The sequence below is a fragment of the Elaeis guineensis genome, chromosome 15 (genome assembly GCF_000442705.2).
Source record: "Elaeis guineensis isolate ETL-2024a chromosome 15, EG11, whole genome shotgun sequence".
Taxonomy (NCBI): Eukaryota; Viridiplantae; Streptophyta; class Magnoliopsida; order Arecales; family Arecaceae; genus Elaeis; species Elaeis guineensis.
In genome coordinates, this window is record NC_026007.2 from 67,854,319 (window position 1) to 67,872,141 (window position 17,823).

Below are 17,823 nucleotides of genomic sequence, written 5' to 3' on the forward strand. Positions count from 1 at the left end.
TGATTAGTGTACTCAAATACTTATGCTTCTCTTTTATTGCTTTGTTTGGTCAACTACTATTCTCTTTGTTTTTCAGCTCGTGCTCAGGAGGGAGTGCTGGCTGCCAAACTCTAGTCCCATTGGCATTTGATCAACTGCTTTTCATAGGCCAAAAATCTGATCTTTTTAGTGTTCTCCTTGTGGCTAAGAAACAAACTGAGTTCTTCTGCATTGGATAATGTATGCCATTATGTGCAAACATATTAGCAAAGTAGGCATTGAATTTGATTCTACAAATCAGCATACCACCTTGTGCTACAGTATGAGGTCATTCTACTTCCAGCGAAAAAAATGTCATTTGGAATGGTTCCATAGCTGAATGTATTTGCCAATTATTTATTGCTGAGCTGCTATATTTCACTGATGATAGATTATAATTGTGTTTAATCTCCTAATGCTTATTTCATTGCTGTAATATTTACTCTATGGACATAAATAAAATTAATGACGGAGGAAAGACTCATCTAGACATGGTCAGGAAGAACTCTTGTTTTTGGTGCAGGTTACAAAGGTTTGTTCATATTGTAATTTGGTAGGTCATGAATTCGAGTTGTGTTCTGAGAATTGTGAAGATAAACTTGTGTTCTGAGAATTGTGAAGATAAACTAGGATCTGCTGCCTTCACAAATTCTCCTAAAAGTCAAAAACTGAATATATCTTTGAGCTGCTGTGGTCAAGAATGGAGTTTTCCCTGAAAATAAACCCCAGTCACTTGGAGTCAGATATCATCCGCAGTTTTGACTTTTGTGGGGAATGTATAATGTATAGGGGTGGCGTAGTGGTACTCATGTGTTTATCTATTAAGCCACTTGAGGGGGAAGGAAATGGAAAAAAATAATATGTTTTGCATCTGAAAGTTGAAAAAGTTTTTATGGATCATCCTCCATCATTATTTCATATTCAATGCCAGAAATTTTCGCTGAGTGCTTTGCCTTCTATTTACTTATTTATTTAATGTCTATTTTGCTTTCTTTTTTTTTTTTTTTAAAAAAAAAGAACATTACAACCTTTTTAGGAACCTTTGGAGGAAATTTCAGCCCCACCTCTTGCTGTCTTGAGAGGACAATATGTGGTGTGAGCATGGATGTTTTTGCCTTTTGTGTTATCAGTATTTTTCAAATTGAAAGTGGTTCAGTTTGGACAGTATTTTTGATGGCAGGAAGAAGAGATGTGGTGAAAGAATTTGCAAACTTGTGTGCATGCTTTGCATGACATAATGTTTTGTAAGTCTTTTTCAAATCCTAGTTCCTAGAAAAATTTTAAAATCTGTAATTTAGTGTGACTCTAACTCACAACAAACGGCTTCTTTTGATGAGAATGTGTTCATAGTATTTGTTGGCTCTTGTAATAGATTGCTTTGTTTTTCTTTATTTTAATTCAAAAGATAAGCCAGCATGTGACATCTTGATAATTCACAATTAGGAGAAAAGTGCATCATGCACAGGTGTAAATGCCATTTTAAGCAATTCTTTATTTTATTGGAGCATTTTGGTGAACTGAGTGTTGTATAAATTGTGCTTAGTTATTTTTGGTAAAATTGATTATTTTCTGTATCATAATATAGCATAATATTTATTTTGCAGGTGGTTTCACAACAATTGTTTATAAAGCACATTACATGTGTTCCCATCAGCATAACAGTATTGCTTTAGACTGGTTATTGGACACTACTGTATAATTTATGTCATGTATGTATATCAATGCTTGTTTCGATGCTCAAGTTTCTTTCTATAACTTGTGGCATTAGTTTTCAGATTGGGTGCTGCTAGCTTACGGAGACAAAAAGATGGACTACATTTTTTGGTGAGGATATGCAAAGATGTATTTATTTTTTGAATACCATATAAATAACATACTCTTATTTTTTTCTCCCCTCCTATTTCTCTTTCAATATTCTTGTTGTAGAAGCTCATTTCAAACCCCCATGCGACCTCTTACCAAATGACCAAAATTGTTTAAATTATTGTAATTGCTATGTTTTTTTTTAATTTTAAGATCTCTATATCTTCTCTTCTCCAACTCTTTTAGCACATACTACAATGCTTTTTACCACTCTAATTAGCCATGGCACCCAATTTGAAACGACTACCCTAACTTGTCATTATGCCTCCCATTCAGTGCTCGACTTTCTATCCTTGATATAATTCATGTCTTAAGTATTTATAAACTCCTTACTATATAAAGCAACAGTTAGACTTGACTTTTTTTACATTAAACTAACCTGTTGCCTCTCATTTGTTGCAGAAGAAAAAGGCTTAAGTATTTTTTTTACATGTCACACATAAGATTTTATCAAAACTATATGAAGAACTTCCCTTGTCTCTTTTTATAAATCGATCAAGATAATGTCTATCTTTTCTATAGCAAGCACCTTGGGTTAGGCTGACTTCAAAGACCTGTTTGATTCATAAGAAGAGGAGGGAGGAAACTATAGTTAATCAAAAAATAAAGAAATACCTTATATTTGATTGGAATTTTTAAAGGAGAGATGGGATAGCACATTTTCCATCTAAATACAATTCCCATATTTTATAGGTTGGAAATTGAAGTTTTTTTCCAAAATACCTTTAATCTTTTAGATGGAATAGGATGAGATTTTTTTCTTTATTAAGAGCATAATATTATTTTATATAATTTTTGTAGAAAATTGACGCTTAATTAAATATATACTAGTTTGAAATATACTATTTTTGTTTTATGATTGATCAAACATGTAAAAGTTATTCTCATGCATCATATTTTTGAAGTGTCAAATTTTTACCAAAAATATTTCATCAAGAAATTTTTTTTTTTCCCCTTCCAATGGATCATATGAGACTAGGATGGCTTTTTCTCGTTGGCGTTTGGCGGACACCCAGTAAGGGACAAGATTACTCTTGTTTGAGTGGAGGCATCAAACAAACGAGATGCCGCTCATCAAGCCAAAAAGAAATAAATAAACAAATAAATTAGCCTCATTTTTCTCATTCTTTTTTTTTTTTTTTGATGATAATGGAGGCTAAGAAATAGCACCAGTCCTTTATTGAAAAGAAAATAAATGAGAAGGCTTATAGGTTCTGAAAAGTTAAAAAAACATAGCACTCAAAAAAAAAATTACAAGTTCAGAAAAAATTACAGAAGATGAACATTGGTATGTTTAGTTGCTATCCAAATTAACCTTTCTAAAGTCAGCAACCTCCTTTGATTTATATAGGATAGACCAGTCGTTGAAGTGATTTAGAGCATTAGACGCCACAGAAGCAATGGAAGAGGCTCTGTGGAGGAAGAGTCTCGTGTTGCGCTCTCTCCAACATGACGACGCCACCTCAGCCATCAGCATTAGAATGATTTTTTGAAATCTCTTGAAAAAATTTTCAGAATCCATTCATGGCAGAGGAAGTTGAACAACAATTGAGGATGAAAAACTCGAAGTGATGAGCAAAATAATTTTCAAATGTCAAAGAAAAGATAACAATTGGAAAACAAATGATCAACAGTTTCCGGTGCTTCTCCACAGATTGCATAATTTCTGAAGTATTGGTCAAGCTTTTTACCCAAAAGATCTCTAGTATTGATTTACTTCTCCAACATAACCACATGAAGCATCTGATTTTCAATAAGGCAATGACCTTCTATAGAGATAGAGCAAAGCAGCATTTGATACCTTTGGAGTTCAGAAAGAAATACATGGAAGAGATTGTGAACATACCATTTGATTCAAGTTTCCAGTGGACTTGATCATCTTAAAGGCTCAAGTGGCCATATCCAAGAGTGAAGTAAGGTATCTAATTCAAGTCTGGTTGTCGAGCAGGATCTACGAGGGAGCTTTATCTTTCAATGGCCATTCCACTGATTGAAGAGTTGAGCGACGGTCGCATTCTTGTTCCTACTACTTGAGAAAAGGTTGGGAAAGATGACTTGAAGCAGTGCATCACATAGCCAATTATCTCTCCAAAAAAGAGTTTCTTGGCCATTCCCAGTGATGTGCTGAATCCTATTCCAAAAAGCTGGTAGAGCATGAATGACATTGCGCCATAAAGTAGAACAACGTTTGATCGGTTTCCAGCTGGCGGAAGCCTCATATTTTTATGATAAGCAAACTACACTTGTTTGCGCCAGAGATCTATGTCTTTTGAAAGCATCTGCCAACCCCATTTAGTAAGAAGTGAAGTGTTTAATTGAGAGATACCTTTTACTCTAAGCCCACCTTCATCTAACTGCATGCATACTATCCTCCAATTTACTTTGCAAGAGAGGCTATTGGTAGATGAAGTCCCACTCCAGAGGAAGGAATGCCGGTATGAATCAATTTTCTTTATGACCCATAATGATAATCTGAAGAGTGACATATAGTAAATTGGAAGAGGTTAGCACCGAATTAACAAGTGTGAGTCGTCTTCCAAAAGATAAAAAATTTGCTTTTCAAATCGATAGTTTGGACTCAATGCGTTGTAGCAAAATGTTCCACTCAGATTTTGATTTTGAGAGCCTTTTGCACCCCAGAGGAAGCCCAAGGTACTTGATAGAAAGAGATGAGACTTTGCAGTTCAGCCATGCCGCACATTCATTTTGCAAGAGAGAAGGTTCACCAAAGAAGGAGATTGAACTCTTTTGAAAGTTGATGGCGAGCCCTGAGGATTGCTCAAAACTGAAGAGAATAATCTTGAGAACAGCAATACAATCTTTCTTGGCTTGAGAAAAAACTAAGGTATCATCCGCATACTGAAGTATTTTTGTTCCTCTTCTTCTCCAAAGATTGCCAAGACCTTCAAATATACAATTTGAAGAAACACTTTGTAACATTTTGTAAAGAGGGTCAGCTACTAGGATGACGAGGAATGGTGATAAAGGATCGTCTTACTTTAGTCCCCGCCTGCAGATTATCCAATTTCCAATCTCCCCATTTACACAGACACCTACTTTAGAAGATGAGAGGATGTTTTGGATCCACCCAATCTATTTAGGAGGAAAGTTGTATTTGATTAACATCTTTAAGAGATAAGAATGTGAAATACGATCAAACACTTTAGAAAAGTCCAATTTGCAGATCAGCCCTTCAACCAAGCTTCGTCTAGAGTGATGAATAATTTCACTGGCACATAGAAAATTATCTAAAATCGATCTGCCTTTGATGCAAGCAGTTCGAGCAGGATCAATAAGACTCTCTAGGAAGGGTTGAAGCCTATCAGCTAATATCTCGGTGAAGATTTTGAGGTAGCTGTGCACAAGGCTAATTGGACGGAAATCTGAAGGAGAGTTGGCTGCTTCTTTTTGGGTATGAGAACAATGATAGCATAATTGATCCTCGCAAGATCAGAGTTTGATTCATGCAGCTGCTTGAAGAAAAAGAGGAGGTCATTGCCAACTCAATCCCAAAAATGCTGAAAGAAGAACATGGTGAGCCCATCCGGACTTGGGCTCTTATCACATTGGAAGCTGAAGACTGCTGTTTTGATTTCATCGAAGGTGAACGGAGCATCAAGTATGCTAAAATCCACCTCAGAAGATGGATAGAGAGCATCCCAATCCAAGTCAAGCTGAGGTACAAAGGACTCTCCAAAAATACCTTTAAAGTATTTCTTGAAAGCAAGTTGAATGTCATCAGAAGTAGTCAACTCTACTCCCTTCCAGATTAAGTTGGTGATCCAATTGAATTTACGGTGAGAATTCGCAGTCTTGTGAAAGTAAGCGGTGTTGTTATATCCCTCTAAGAGCCATCTGGTTTTAGCCCGCTGTTTCTAATATATTTCTTCCTCTTTGTAAATTTGAGACAAGTTCTGTTTAGAGAGAAATTGCAGGCTCTCTCTCTCTCTCTCTCTCTCTCTGAGGATGTCAGAGTGGACACTTATTCCTTCTTATAAAGATTTTGTATGAGGTCAAGAAGCTTGGCTTTGAGTTCTTTATTTGAGGCCTTACCTTAACCCAGCAGACCAAAATTTCAGAGACTCATGCAGAGCTTTAATCTTGCGCACTACATTGATAATAGCATGGCTAACTTAGTTCCAAGCATTGCTAACAACGTCATTAACTTCTGAGTGGGACAGCCAGCTCCTGTCAAATCTGAAGGGGGTTCTAGTCTTGAAATCATTAGCGAAAAAAATCTTGACAGGGGCGTGATCAGAGCATGGATTGGGAAGAACTAGTTGAGAAGCATGCGGGAACAAATCATCCCAATCCAAGGAGATTAGGAATCTGTCAAGCTTGGCTAAAATTGGTGATCTATGATATCAGTGTATCACGCCCTTTCAGAGGCAAGAACCACGAACTACGTCAGATTCGAACTGTTTTCAGCGGACCATGGATCATAGGTGGTGACTTTAATGCAGCATGCAAGATTGGGGAACGAAATGGACTTTCACAGGCTAAGAAGGTTTTGAAAGGTTGCAGATCCTTTGTTCGCCGCTCTCAACTCATTGACTCCAACGTTCGGGTGAAAATAGCGTGGCTCGACCTGACCCGGTCTGGTTTCGAGCGGCTTCTTCCTTCCTCCTTGTCCCTCGCCATGGCGGCGGACGACCAGCACCACCTTTCCGGCGGCAGACCAGCACCACCTCTCCAGCGGCTCATGTGGTACGTCAAATCTCTCTCTCTCTCTCTCTCTCTGACTGACCGCCCTACTTCACCGCTGATGCCCGCCACACACCTCCACCGCCATCGCCACCGGACTTACTACCGCCGGCACCGCCTCCCGACGGCCTCCACCCCTCCAACTCTACAGCACCGCCACCACCATCACTCTTCCTTCTTCCCCATCCTCGCGGCACCAAGAGTGGAGAGCTAAGGGTTCGCGGTTCGGTCGGTGCTGGGCCTGCAAGAATAAAACCGGACCAGGTTCGGGCGAGGAAGGAAATAAAGCCCGACCTCCGACCGGCCCGGGTTCGGGCAGCTTGTCGGATGCTGTTTCATTTCACCTTTTAGAATCATGCTAGCTGCGTCCCGTTTTTTTTCCTCTCAAGTACAGATTGCTCATTGCTCCTAGTTTGAGCTAATTCTGTGGTGATTTATTTGGTCTTAAATTTATATAGGTGCTTGATTAAGATCATCTTGCAATTACTTCGCAATTTCCGGAGGGCTATTTTTCGACATCTAGAGGATCTAATATGGATCCAGTTTTGCCAACTTTCTTCGGGATCATTTACTACTTGCTTCCAAGCAATCTTGGTAGCGTAGTTCCATCACCATTATGAGGGCCTTGTTCACTTCATGCTTGTAAGTCCTTTTTCTTTTCTTTTGACGGAAGCTTACATTTATTATAATCGACGTAGCAATGCTTTCTATAGTGAGATAGCAGAGAAGGAAGAAGATAATGGATTTTAGTTTGATTGTGGAACATTTTGAATCGAATAATTCCATGTGATCAGTATCTCACGGTGGCTGGTTTGTGACTGTTATATGTTAACTGGCTTTTCTCAATGTTTGGATGTTTTTGTGTTGTAGAAAAGATATCTCATTTGTTATGTTTGATCTTAAACTGCCCTTATTATCATTTTCCAGGTACATCGATTTCTTGGCTGCTGAGTATAGCTGGCAATTTATTCACATTTATGGTAATGATCTTGAAGAGGCTAGGTGCACTTCTGCAGCAGTGCTCCAAAACCAAGGCTTCCGACCATGGCGCCGCCATTCATGCTGTTATCATCAAAATGGGTTTGGGATCTGACCTCGTTCTCTCGAACCATCTAATCAACATGTATGCTAAGTGCAACAATTTTAAGGCTGCACATAAAGTTTTTGATGAGATGCCCAACAGAAACCTTGTTTCATGGTCGGCTATAATTGCTGGCTATGATCAGTCTGGCAAACCTTTGATGGCTTTAGACGTCTTTGCTCGAATGCGACTCCAGCCCAATGAATACATCTATGCCAGTGTACTCAGTGCATGTGCAAGCATTTGGCCCTGAACCAGGGCAAACAGGTTCATGCCCACTCACTTAAGTCTGGATATGATAACATTTCTTTCGTTTCGAACTCTCTCATGTCCATGTACGTAAAAGCGGTTGCTTTGATGATGCCTTCATCATCTTTAGCAGTGTCACAGAACCCAATTCTGTATCTTATAATGCAATGATCACAGGTTTTGCGGAGAACTCGCAACTTGACAAAGGTCTGGAGTTGTTCAGACTAATGAACCGACGAGGTCTGCATCCAGATCAGTTCTCTTATGTGGCTGTGTGTGGAATTTGCACCAGCTTAGAGGATTTGGAAACAGGACGAGGACTCCATTGTCAAACGATCAAGCTCGGGCTTGACAGTTCAGCATTTGTTGGCAATGTTATTTTGACCATGTACTCAAGATGCAGTTCCATGGAACAGGTGGAAAGAGTCTTCCAGTCAATCACAGAGAAGGATGTTATTACATGCAATACATACATTGTTGCATGTTCCCATTGTGGAGAACATGCCAAAGGTTTGATGGTTTATAGAGAGATGGAGATGATGGAAAATGCCTTTGGCATCAGGCCGGATGACTTCACATTAGCCAGTGCCCTGGCTGCCTGTGCTGAGCTTGCTTTAATCCAGTATGGTCGTCAGATCCATGCTCGTCTTATCAGAACTAGGGTTGATTTAGATGTTGGAGTTGGTAATTCGATCATCAACATGTATGCCAAGTGCGGTTGCATTGCATATTCTCACAATGTATTTCAACGCCTCCTCAATCGAAATCTGGTTTCTTGGAACACAATGATTGTTGGGCTTGGAAATCATGGCTATGGGAAGAATGCTGTTGAAAGTTTTGAGCAGATGAAGACAGCAGGTGCAAAACCGGACTCTGTCACATTCATTGGGCTTCTAACAGCTTGCAGTCATGCAGGATTAGTAGATCAAGGTTTAGCTTATTATAATTCCATGCAAGAAATTCATTCTGTATCTCCCAAAATTGAGCATCTGTCTTGTTTGGTTGATATGCTGGGTCGAGCTGGGAGATTAGAAGAGGCTGAAATGTATGTTCAAGTTTCTCCTTTTGTAAATGATTTGGTCATTTGGGGTAGCTTGCTTTCTTCATGTCGGCTTTATAAAGATGTCATTGTTGGGGAAAGGGTAGCAAGAAAGCTGTTGGAGCTTCAACCTAGCACGAGTTCCCCATATGTGCTCTTGTCAAGTTTGTATGCATCAGATGGGAGATGGGATGGAGTTGCAGAAGCGAGGAGGCTATTGAAGGGTAGTGGAGTGAAGAAAGAACCGGGTCATAGCTTAATTGAAGTAAAGGGCAGTTGCGAAAAGTTTACAGCTGGAGATTTTTCGCATGCTAGAATTGAAGAAATAATAGAGACCTTGGATAATTTAAATTTGAAGGCAAAGAAGTTTCATTTATAGCTATTTTTTTCATTCTTTAATTTATCTATTGTTAGCTTGATGAAGTAAAGATGTTGTATCAGACTTTATATTTTGTTACAGTGCAATCAAACTCCTGACAGATACAGCTGTGTACTAAAATTGTCATATATTTAAACCATCAATAACCTAATTCTTGCTTTGGCAGGATGGACAGAAGGCTTTCACTGTCCAACATTAGACTTAGTAATTTTGACCCCTGTTGCTTGGAGAGCTACCAAAATTCAGAAGTATTTAAATCTCATTTATGGTTAGGCCTGGATTATCATTCTAAATATTTAGAATCTTGACCTTTAATTCTTTTGTGAACATGTCTTGGAAGACTTGCTCATTAACCACTAAAGGTAGCTAAAATTATCCATTCTCAATCATTTTTTGAGAAAACTGTGAATTTCTCACCACCATCTCATTGCAAGTACGAAATGATGCAACAGAGAAATCTCAAAACAGACCCCCAGAAAAAGAGAAAGAAGAGAGGAGGAAAGAGAGAGAAGAAAAGAGGGGAGGAAGGAAAGACAGTTACCCTAAGCAGGTGAGAACAGACTCCTTATCATCCCTCATCTTGCCCTGAGAAGCCTTGCTGTCACCTCTGCTCCATCTCCTCCACAAGATGGGAGAGAGAAAAACTCCAAAGAGGGGGATATGGGGCAAGGGGAAAGAGTTCATGTTCAAAGCATGGTATTCAATTTTCCGCCCTTATCTACATGCTTAACAATTTGCTTGTGAGCTACTTATCGTTATGAGCATGCTCTTCAAATACTCAACAGACAAGATCTGTAAACGAGGTAAAAGTCCAGCACTGTCCTAATCAATAATAATGCTACTTCTACCACCTGCTTTTTTGTAGTAGCAGCAGGATAAATATTGATCATTCTGGATTTATTCAGCAATTTGCTGTGGTTGTCTTTAGTTAGGCACAGAATGCTGATGGGTGTGTACCATTTAGAATACACACATGCAGTCGACCCTTGCTCTACCTTCCCCGAGTCCTATCATCTCTATTGGCAGTGTCCTCTCTTTTGAATGGTACATAAAACACATGGTGCTAGTGAATTGTGATCAAGGCTGCAGACTCTTAATTCTAAGAGCATAGTTTCATGCATGATGCCTTCAATAATTATTATCTTTAAAAACATAGAAAGCATGGTCCATGATAACTTTGTCATTCAAAGGTTCACCTGGTTTTGAAAGGCTATACTTTGTCTCATTTCGCATTTGAATTGATAACATTTAGTAGCCTCCTTGCAGAATTCACTAAATGCTGAAACAGAGTCCTTGATACCACTCTTCCAATCATATTCTACATAACAGAGTACAAGATGAAGAGAACCCTGACATTTCCAGAAAAGGGGAGGGTGCAGATGCCTTAGCAATTGTTTTCTAACAATAAACAGATTATTTCATGGCAAGAACTTTCACATTGTAAATGCATTTTCTACTGCTATGATACGTAGTGCACATCCTTTTAGCTTTTCAAATAGATCTTGGTTGCTTTCTTTTGTGATAATGAAGGCTTCAGTATCTACAATTGAACAACCAAAGGACTAGAAAACTTCTGAAGATGGAAAAGTAATACTTCATTTAATAGAATCCATTCATGCTGCTGAAAGAACGCAAGCTGAAGCAGATGATTATATCTTTTCTGAGGAGAAAAGGAAGCTAAAGTTTTGCTTTCTTGCATGACTTTTAAAAGTAATTTGCAAATCTTTGGTGTGTTTGGCTGTCTTTGTGTGCAAGCAGTGCTGTGCGGACTTTTCTAGCGATAGTAGTATGGCACATGCAAAGGAACATAAAAAATAGAACTTATCTGATGAGAAAGAGAGATCCAAGTTATGGTACATGATGTATCACTAAAATGATAAAAGAAGGGTGGCTTGGTGCATGAGGCTCTTGCCATTGCCAGGTCTGGGAGGGTCAAATGTACAATAAATTTTCTTTAGATTTTGCTTTTGGATTTTTTTAAAAAAAAACTATTGATGCATTTTTGTACAATAAATTTGTATTGCTTCGGCATCACACAGTTTAGGGATTAAATTGCTCTACTCCTTTCCTTGTTTCAATATTTTTTTAATTTAGAAATCATAAGAGTACTACCATTTTTGCACATAAACTACTGATCTTAATCTATTCAGAATGATTTCTGTTCAAACTTGTTACTTTTTTCATTTAGTGTTACCCAGATGTGGAATCTCGATAAAAACCATAGTTGCTTACCCTAATTTTGTTTGGATAAATGCACTTTTTCAGGCCAATTTCCTTTGCCTCTATATTACAGAATTCAACTATAAAAATCCACTAACCAGTTTATTTTGCTAGTTTAGAAATCACAGTACCTATCTTTCTCGAATAATCTAATGATCTGAAACCAATAAATAAATTTTGTTCAAACTCTTTTGTTTCTGAATGATCTAGTTAGCTTAACCTTTAAGTGGTAGATATTTTTCTTTCTAAATGAGATGCATAATATATGGTGATCTTGTTGCTTTATGAACTTCCTACATAGATCAATGATCCATATCCAAAAGATCATGTTGATATCGAAATCAATATCGACATTCCATTTAGTTCTTCTTATAGCACTAAATATTCCAGCTCAGATCAGGAAACAAAAGTTGTGAGGTTGCTGCACTGCACAAATATCTAGAAGGCATTGACAAAGATTTTCTTTTAGACTTATCACTTGCATTTCTTCCAAAAGACACATTACTAAAGAACAAAGTAAGATGCAATTGAACAAAAGGCACGTCAGATTAATCTCCTAGACTTGTGGTTGCTTAGATTGCATTTTCATTGCTCTTGCTACTGCTAATTTGCTGCTTTTGTAGATTTCTTTATGAATGCATCATTGTCTGCTAGTGGCAAAATTGACTGGATCTATTTGCTATATTTAAATTGGTGATAGAACTTTCTATGTCATTTATATGTACTTGAAGACTGCTAATCTATCTTTTTTCTTCAGCACAATTTTTTATGATATCAATTGATATCGTCTACGAGCTAATATGTTAAATGATAGGTGTTTGCTGATCTTTCTTTATCTTTTATTACAATAAAGGAATGCATTCATTTGCATGTTGATGATGCACGAGGGAATTAGAGAATCCCATCAGAAGATGATAAAATTGTGAACAATGCTCTCCCGAAGTGGTAAGTGTCGTACATCCATGATGCCACGTGTCCATAATCTAGGATGCCACATATCAAACATCTAATGGTACATGCAATTCACTTTGTGGCTAGACTCATTATATTAAAAAAATATTAAAAAGAGAGTGTAGCGGCCTTACATCCATTTATTTAGCATTAAAAAAAAATAAACACGTGCTCCGCATCCACTTGTTTGGTGAGAGAGCCTTCCATTTAAAAAGATGAGAGACAGGATCTGGACATTGATTGCATGATGGGACTCCATTGAATAGAGTAATCTCTAGATAGTCTTTCTTGATGGATGGTCAGAAGGAATGATGATCTGGAGCTGTTGCATAAGATTTGGATAGTGAATCTGCTGGCACCTCTATTTTAATTGATGGAGGAGAATCAGAGAAGCAGGAGATATGATTAGATGGAGGACAATCAGTAAGGGAGGGTGGGATTATAAATATCCCTCTCTTGGTATTGGGCAGGAGGCATGGGTGAAAAATAGGATTTTCTGATGAGTTCTTTCACTAAAAATGAAAATTTGTTTGCATTATTGTCTTTGCTTTGGACTCATCACACTATATGGGGTGGTTGCTGCAGGTGTGTTGCAGCCATCTATTTTCCTTAATGCATCATCTGATAAAGGAGGAGGTCCAGTCCAACTTAAGATATGGTTCATTCGCATTGTTGTCATCAGAGCTATTGGGGGTGCTGCATCCTTTGGCAGCCTTTCTTCTCCCATGCTGCATCTTGTGAGAGATAAAGTTAGGGTGATCAACATAGATGCGAGGCCACTGTTGATCGTTATTAGGGGAGGTTGCTGCATGCAGCAGCATGCCATTCCCAGAGATCACCATGGATGGTGCTTTAGCAGCCATCCACAGTGGTGTTGAGGAAAGGAGAGAGTAGAACGTAGATCAGGACGATTGTTGAACTTCAACCCCCGATCCCTTAGGTTATTTTGGGTTTACGGGTTTGGATTCAATGGGATTAGGTTCGGATTTTGGGTTCAGGCAGAACGGTTCAGATTTTATTAATCGACCTAATGGGTTCGGGCTTGAAAAATCCAGATTTAATTAATCAACCTAATGGGTTCATGATATCGAGTGATAGGGTTATTGGGTATTGGATTGGATGGGTTCGGGTTAGAATTTTTGACTCAATTTTGGGTTAGCTTAGATGGTTGGATTGGGTCAGGGTTTCCCAATAGGGTTTGGTCTAGGCTTAGGGTCTGGGTTAGGTCCCTGATCAGGATCAGCATCGGCAGTTTGGGTTAGGGTTAGGGTTTGGCTGACGGAGGGGGTAGCGATGGAGGAGGGTGAGGACTGTAGATGGTGAGGGTTGAGATTAGGGGGATTGAGATGGTGGTCGGTAGGTTGAGGGTCGGTGTGGGTTAGGGTTTGATCCACCAGGGTGGAACGGTAAAGGATTAGGGCTGAGGTTAGGATTTTGGAGACGAAGGTTAGAAGGTCAGAGAGTTAGGGTTGGGATGAGGAGGATGCAAATTAGGGTTAGGGCTTAGATCGGGATGGTGGTTGGGAGGGTTTGGGTTAGCATTAGGGTTCGGGTTAGGCTTAGGGTGTGGTCCATGAATTGTTAGGGTTTGGGGTTAGGAGAGCTAGGTTTAGGGTTTCATCCATGAAGATGAGGATTGTGATGGGGTTGCAGAGGGCGTCGATTAGAATTACGGCTAGGGCTAGGGTTGGGATTATGAGATGGGAATGGCGACGGAGAAGGCTGGGAGAGAATGAAGACAAGGATAAAGAGAAGAGAAAAAAAAAGGGAAGGTGATGGGGGGGCGGGTTGAATCGACGATCGATAGAAGGGGAAGAGGAATGAGATGATGGAAGGTACCAGAGTCAAAGAACCTAGCAGTGAGTCAGCGCCGTTGTATCTTGCCAACGGTGCACTCCTCATTAGCGTATAGAGTGATAGATCCACGGCCATCAACTTTAGGCTCTTCGGTGTGCATCCTCAGTCGGTGAAATCAGCCCATATCGGTGGGATTCAATGAGAGAGGAGTGGCAGGTGTAGATTTGATAGATGGTTGCAAAGCAGTGGGGCGTAGGGGGTGGGGTGGGGTGGGGGGGATTGGTGCGGGGGGTTTGGGGAGGCAGCATAGTGGAAGAGTCAAGAGAGAGAGAAGGTTGGGTTATTTAAGGGGTCATTCGTATAGAGTGGTTTATACATGTCCCTTGCATAAAAACCCCATGCACCCTCTTGCTGCTTGGAGACCCCATAAAAACTTTATGCGAGAACTGGTTGCATAGATATTATATGCGGGTGCTTGCTTGCTCTTGATGTTTATGATTTTTGTGTTGGCATTCTCATATTTGCATAATATGAAATTACAGAGAATATATATTGCTATACTTTTTATTTGCGTTAATTTGATGGAAAAAATAATAATATCCTGACAAGGCAAACGCTATACAATATTGGCACAAATTAGCTATTTTTTTTATAAAAGCATCCTCATTAACATAAATTGGCATGGAAAATTTTTTTTAAGGATAAGAAAATTAAATATATTTATTAAATAATTTTTTTTAGAATCAAGTTAATCGAATAAATTTATCATTTGATTAGTGTGCCAATGAAATTAGTGGTCCCCTACGTATGAAGACTCATGATGTATTCCCTGAATCTTTGTTCTTTAGCGATCAAATTCAAGAGTATCTGATAATGCCAAGTGTGTCTTGATTGACGTGGAGAACTGTTTATGATGATATCAGATAGTACTGTTTATTTTTATTGGATTTCTGTATGTTGCTATGCTAAAAAGGATGAAACTAAGATGATTTTTTAAGAGATAAATAATACAATTTCAATTGAAATTATTAAAATTTTAAAGTTATTATTATATTTTTATCGGATAGTTTTTATCGTTGTTTAATTTCGACCCGTCGTGCAGTACGGGTACCTTGCTAGTAAAGCATTATTCTTGTTTTGGAGAGGTTCTAATTCATGAGCAAAGAAGGGCCTTTTCTTCAATGCTATTGTATTCTTAGATCTTTGGCTTTTTTTAGGGTTATAGGCAATGGCCTATGCAATGGGGGGTAGCCCTTGTTGATATCCCAACTATGATAAAGGCAGATCAGATCCTTATCTCCAATACAACCATCAATAGACTTTATGAGCATGCATGCTAAGTTGGTAGCTGGGACAACTTGTATAGGCATGTGTCTAGTTTCATATTGGTTGTTTTGTGGAGATCTAAGATACTTAAGTAGGTCCAAGGATTTCAAATAATAATATTTTGGCTATATTTTTTCGAGTGAAGTCATAGATTGTTACGAATGATATAAAAAAAGATCTAACCCATGGTTTATGTGTCGCTAACAGATTGCAGCACAGTCCTTTCGAGCATAATTTTATGTCTCGACAGGATGGGATGTATCTTGGCTATCTCGTCTTATTCCTATAAGAAAATGAGATTGGAATGTGATTGGAACTCCGAAACTCATTTATGCAGGGAGAGAAGAAGAAAGAGAAAAGAAAGAAAGAAAGATGAAAGATAAAAGGTGAAAGAAAAAAAGAAAAAAAAAAGAAAGAGAAAAGAAAAGAAATGAAGAAAAGAAGATAAAAAGGAAGGAGAGAAAAAAAAAAAAAAGGAAGAAAGAGAAGGAATAAGAAAAAGAAAGAAAGAAAAGAAAAGAAAAGAAAAGAAGATAGAAGAAAAAAAAGAAAGGAATGTAGAAAAAAAAAGAAAGAAAAAAGAGGGAGAGATGGAGGATATTTATGGGAACGCATGATCGAGATAGCTGCTAGGATAGGAACGAGAGTGAGGTGTTCCATTCTTCCATTCTATAGAGATACTTGGATACGTTTATCTCACAGGATTTAAAACTTTGCTTTTAGGATAGGAAAAATCTACGATAAGCCTGTTCGCATATGCAAACGGGCGGTGATTGGCACTTGATTAATCACCTATAGAATTTTGATTTTTCTTTAACCTTTTGTTTTCTTTTGGTTTACCAAAACTCCAATTGATGCTTAAGATGCCTTTTTATCTCTTAAAGTTAAGATTTTTCCGCTGCACTTGGGTACAGGGACAACTTTTCATGGCAGTTTGATTCCCTAAAGAGAACCATTAGCCTTATCCCAGATGGTGGTGGTTAGATCCTTGCTCATACTATAGCTCACATTGCATCTTCAATAAAGGTAACATATCGTAGCAGGATGATGCTTCTAACAAGGGATGCATTTCATCTACCATAGTACATGTTAGAAAAAGCACTATATGTGAACTGTTGGAGTTAAACTCTTTTCCTTGTGGTCATCATTTAGGGGCCTATTACTTGGCAGTCTTTTCAGACTCAGGACATCATCTGTTGATTTTTGGCAATGCAATAACGTAGCCACCTACGGGTCTAGAATGATCGAACTATTTCCTTGACTGATCATAAAACTCTTATAGTCAGTAGGATATTAATAATAAAGTTGCAGTATGCTTCTAATTCCTTTTCCATTCCCTTTAGATGAAAGAAGATCAATCTGGATATGGCCTCAGTCTGTCATTAGTGAACTTCTTGTTTGGGGGAAAATTTGCAGAAGCAGCAGATGCCTTGGAAGGAGGAGTTCATGGCAGCCAAGCAGAGGAAATCATCATCGAGTGGGTGAGGCAAGCAAAGAATCAAGCTATTGCAGAACAAGCACTCTCTTCTTCAAGCATACACCTTCCAAGGCTTCACCTATACACCTTCACGGCTTCACCTATACACCTAGATGGTTTACCATTCCGATGGTCCGTCTTGTTGATGTTACTACCCTCACATTACCATCACTGCTGCTTGGCTAAACAGTCTGGTTTGGACTGAGAAAAAAAAAAAAAAAAGAAACCTTCTAGCAAACTAATAAAATTTCATTCATTTCAATTTTGGGGCTTTTTTTTCATTGTCCGATGGATATGCAAATACAATTTACAAATGAGTGAAATTTTTGTATTAATCATCTCTAGGAAATGCAAAGTTGTGATTTCAGCAAGTGGTGTACTTGAGATTATTACATTATTCGCATTGAACAAGGGACCAGTATGTTGCTTTTAAGTTTGGAACATGTTCTGTCAATCTGTTACCTGAAGTATTTTTTAACCATGCAAAGTTGTGAGAAGTCAATGCTGCTGTGAGAAATTTTTTATGCTGTTTTCATATCTTGTGCAAGATATGCTGAGAATGAGTTAGGTGGAAGGGTGGACCGAAAGGCATGTCCTACCAAAAAGCAGGAATATGAAACAGTGGGTGCAAAGGGTTGCAATCATTCGGATACCAGAAAAAAGGATGCCAGACATTTTATGGTGGGAGATGTGGTGGTTCCTTGCTTGTTTGGACTATT

General features: G+C 38.5%; 1 protein-coding gene and 1 pseudogene across 1 annotated transcript; both read left to right on the plus strand.

Moving 5' to 3' along the window:
* Window positions 1-6,142: 6,142 nt before the first annotated feature.
* LOC140853986 (uncharacterized) lies at window positions 6,143-7,200 on the plus strand. Its single transcript, XM_073249107.1, has 2 exons — window positions 6,143-6,588; window positions 7,044-7,200. Exons 1-2 carry the CDS (start codon window positions 6,143-6,145, stop codon window positions 7,186-7,188), a joined length of 591 nt encoding a protein of 196 aa, XP_073105208.1. The 3' UTR covers window positions 7,189-7,200.
* On the plus strand, window positions 6,337-9,431 carry LOC105058386 (pentatricopeptide repeat-containing protein At4g33170-like; annotated as a pseudogene).
* The last annotated feature ends 8,392 nt before the right edge of the window (window positions 9,432-17,823 follow it).

What these genes read in the sequence shown, in the direction of transcription:
- LOC140853986 (XM_073249107.1), top strand. Translation starts at nt 6,143, where the DNA reads ATGGATTGGGAAGAACTAGTTGAGAAGCATGCGGGAACAAATCATCCC. An exon ending in CCTCTCCAGCGGCTCATGTG is followed by an intron (nt 6,589 to 7,043) that starts GTACGTCAAATC and finishes AAATTTATATAG; the next exon opens with GTGCTTGATTAAGATCATCT.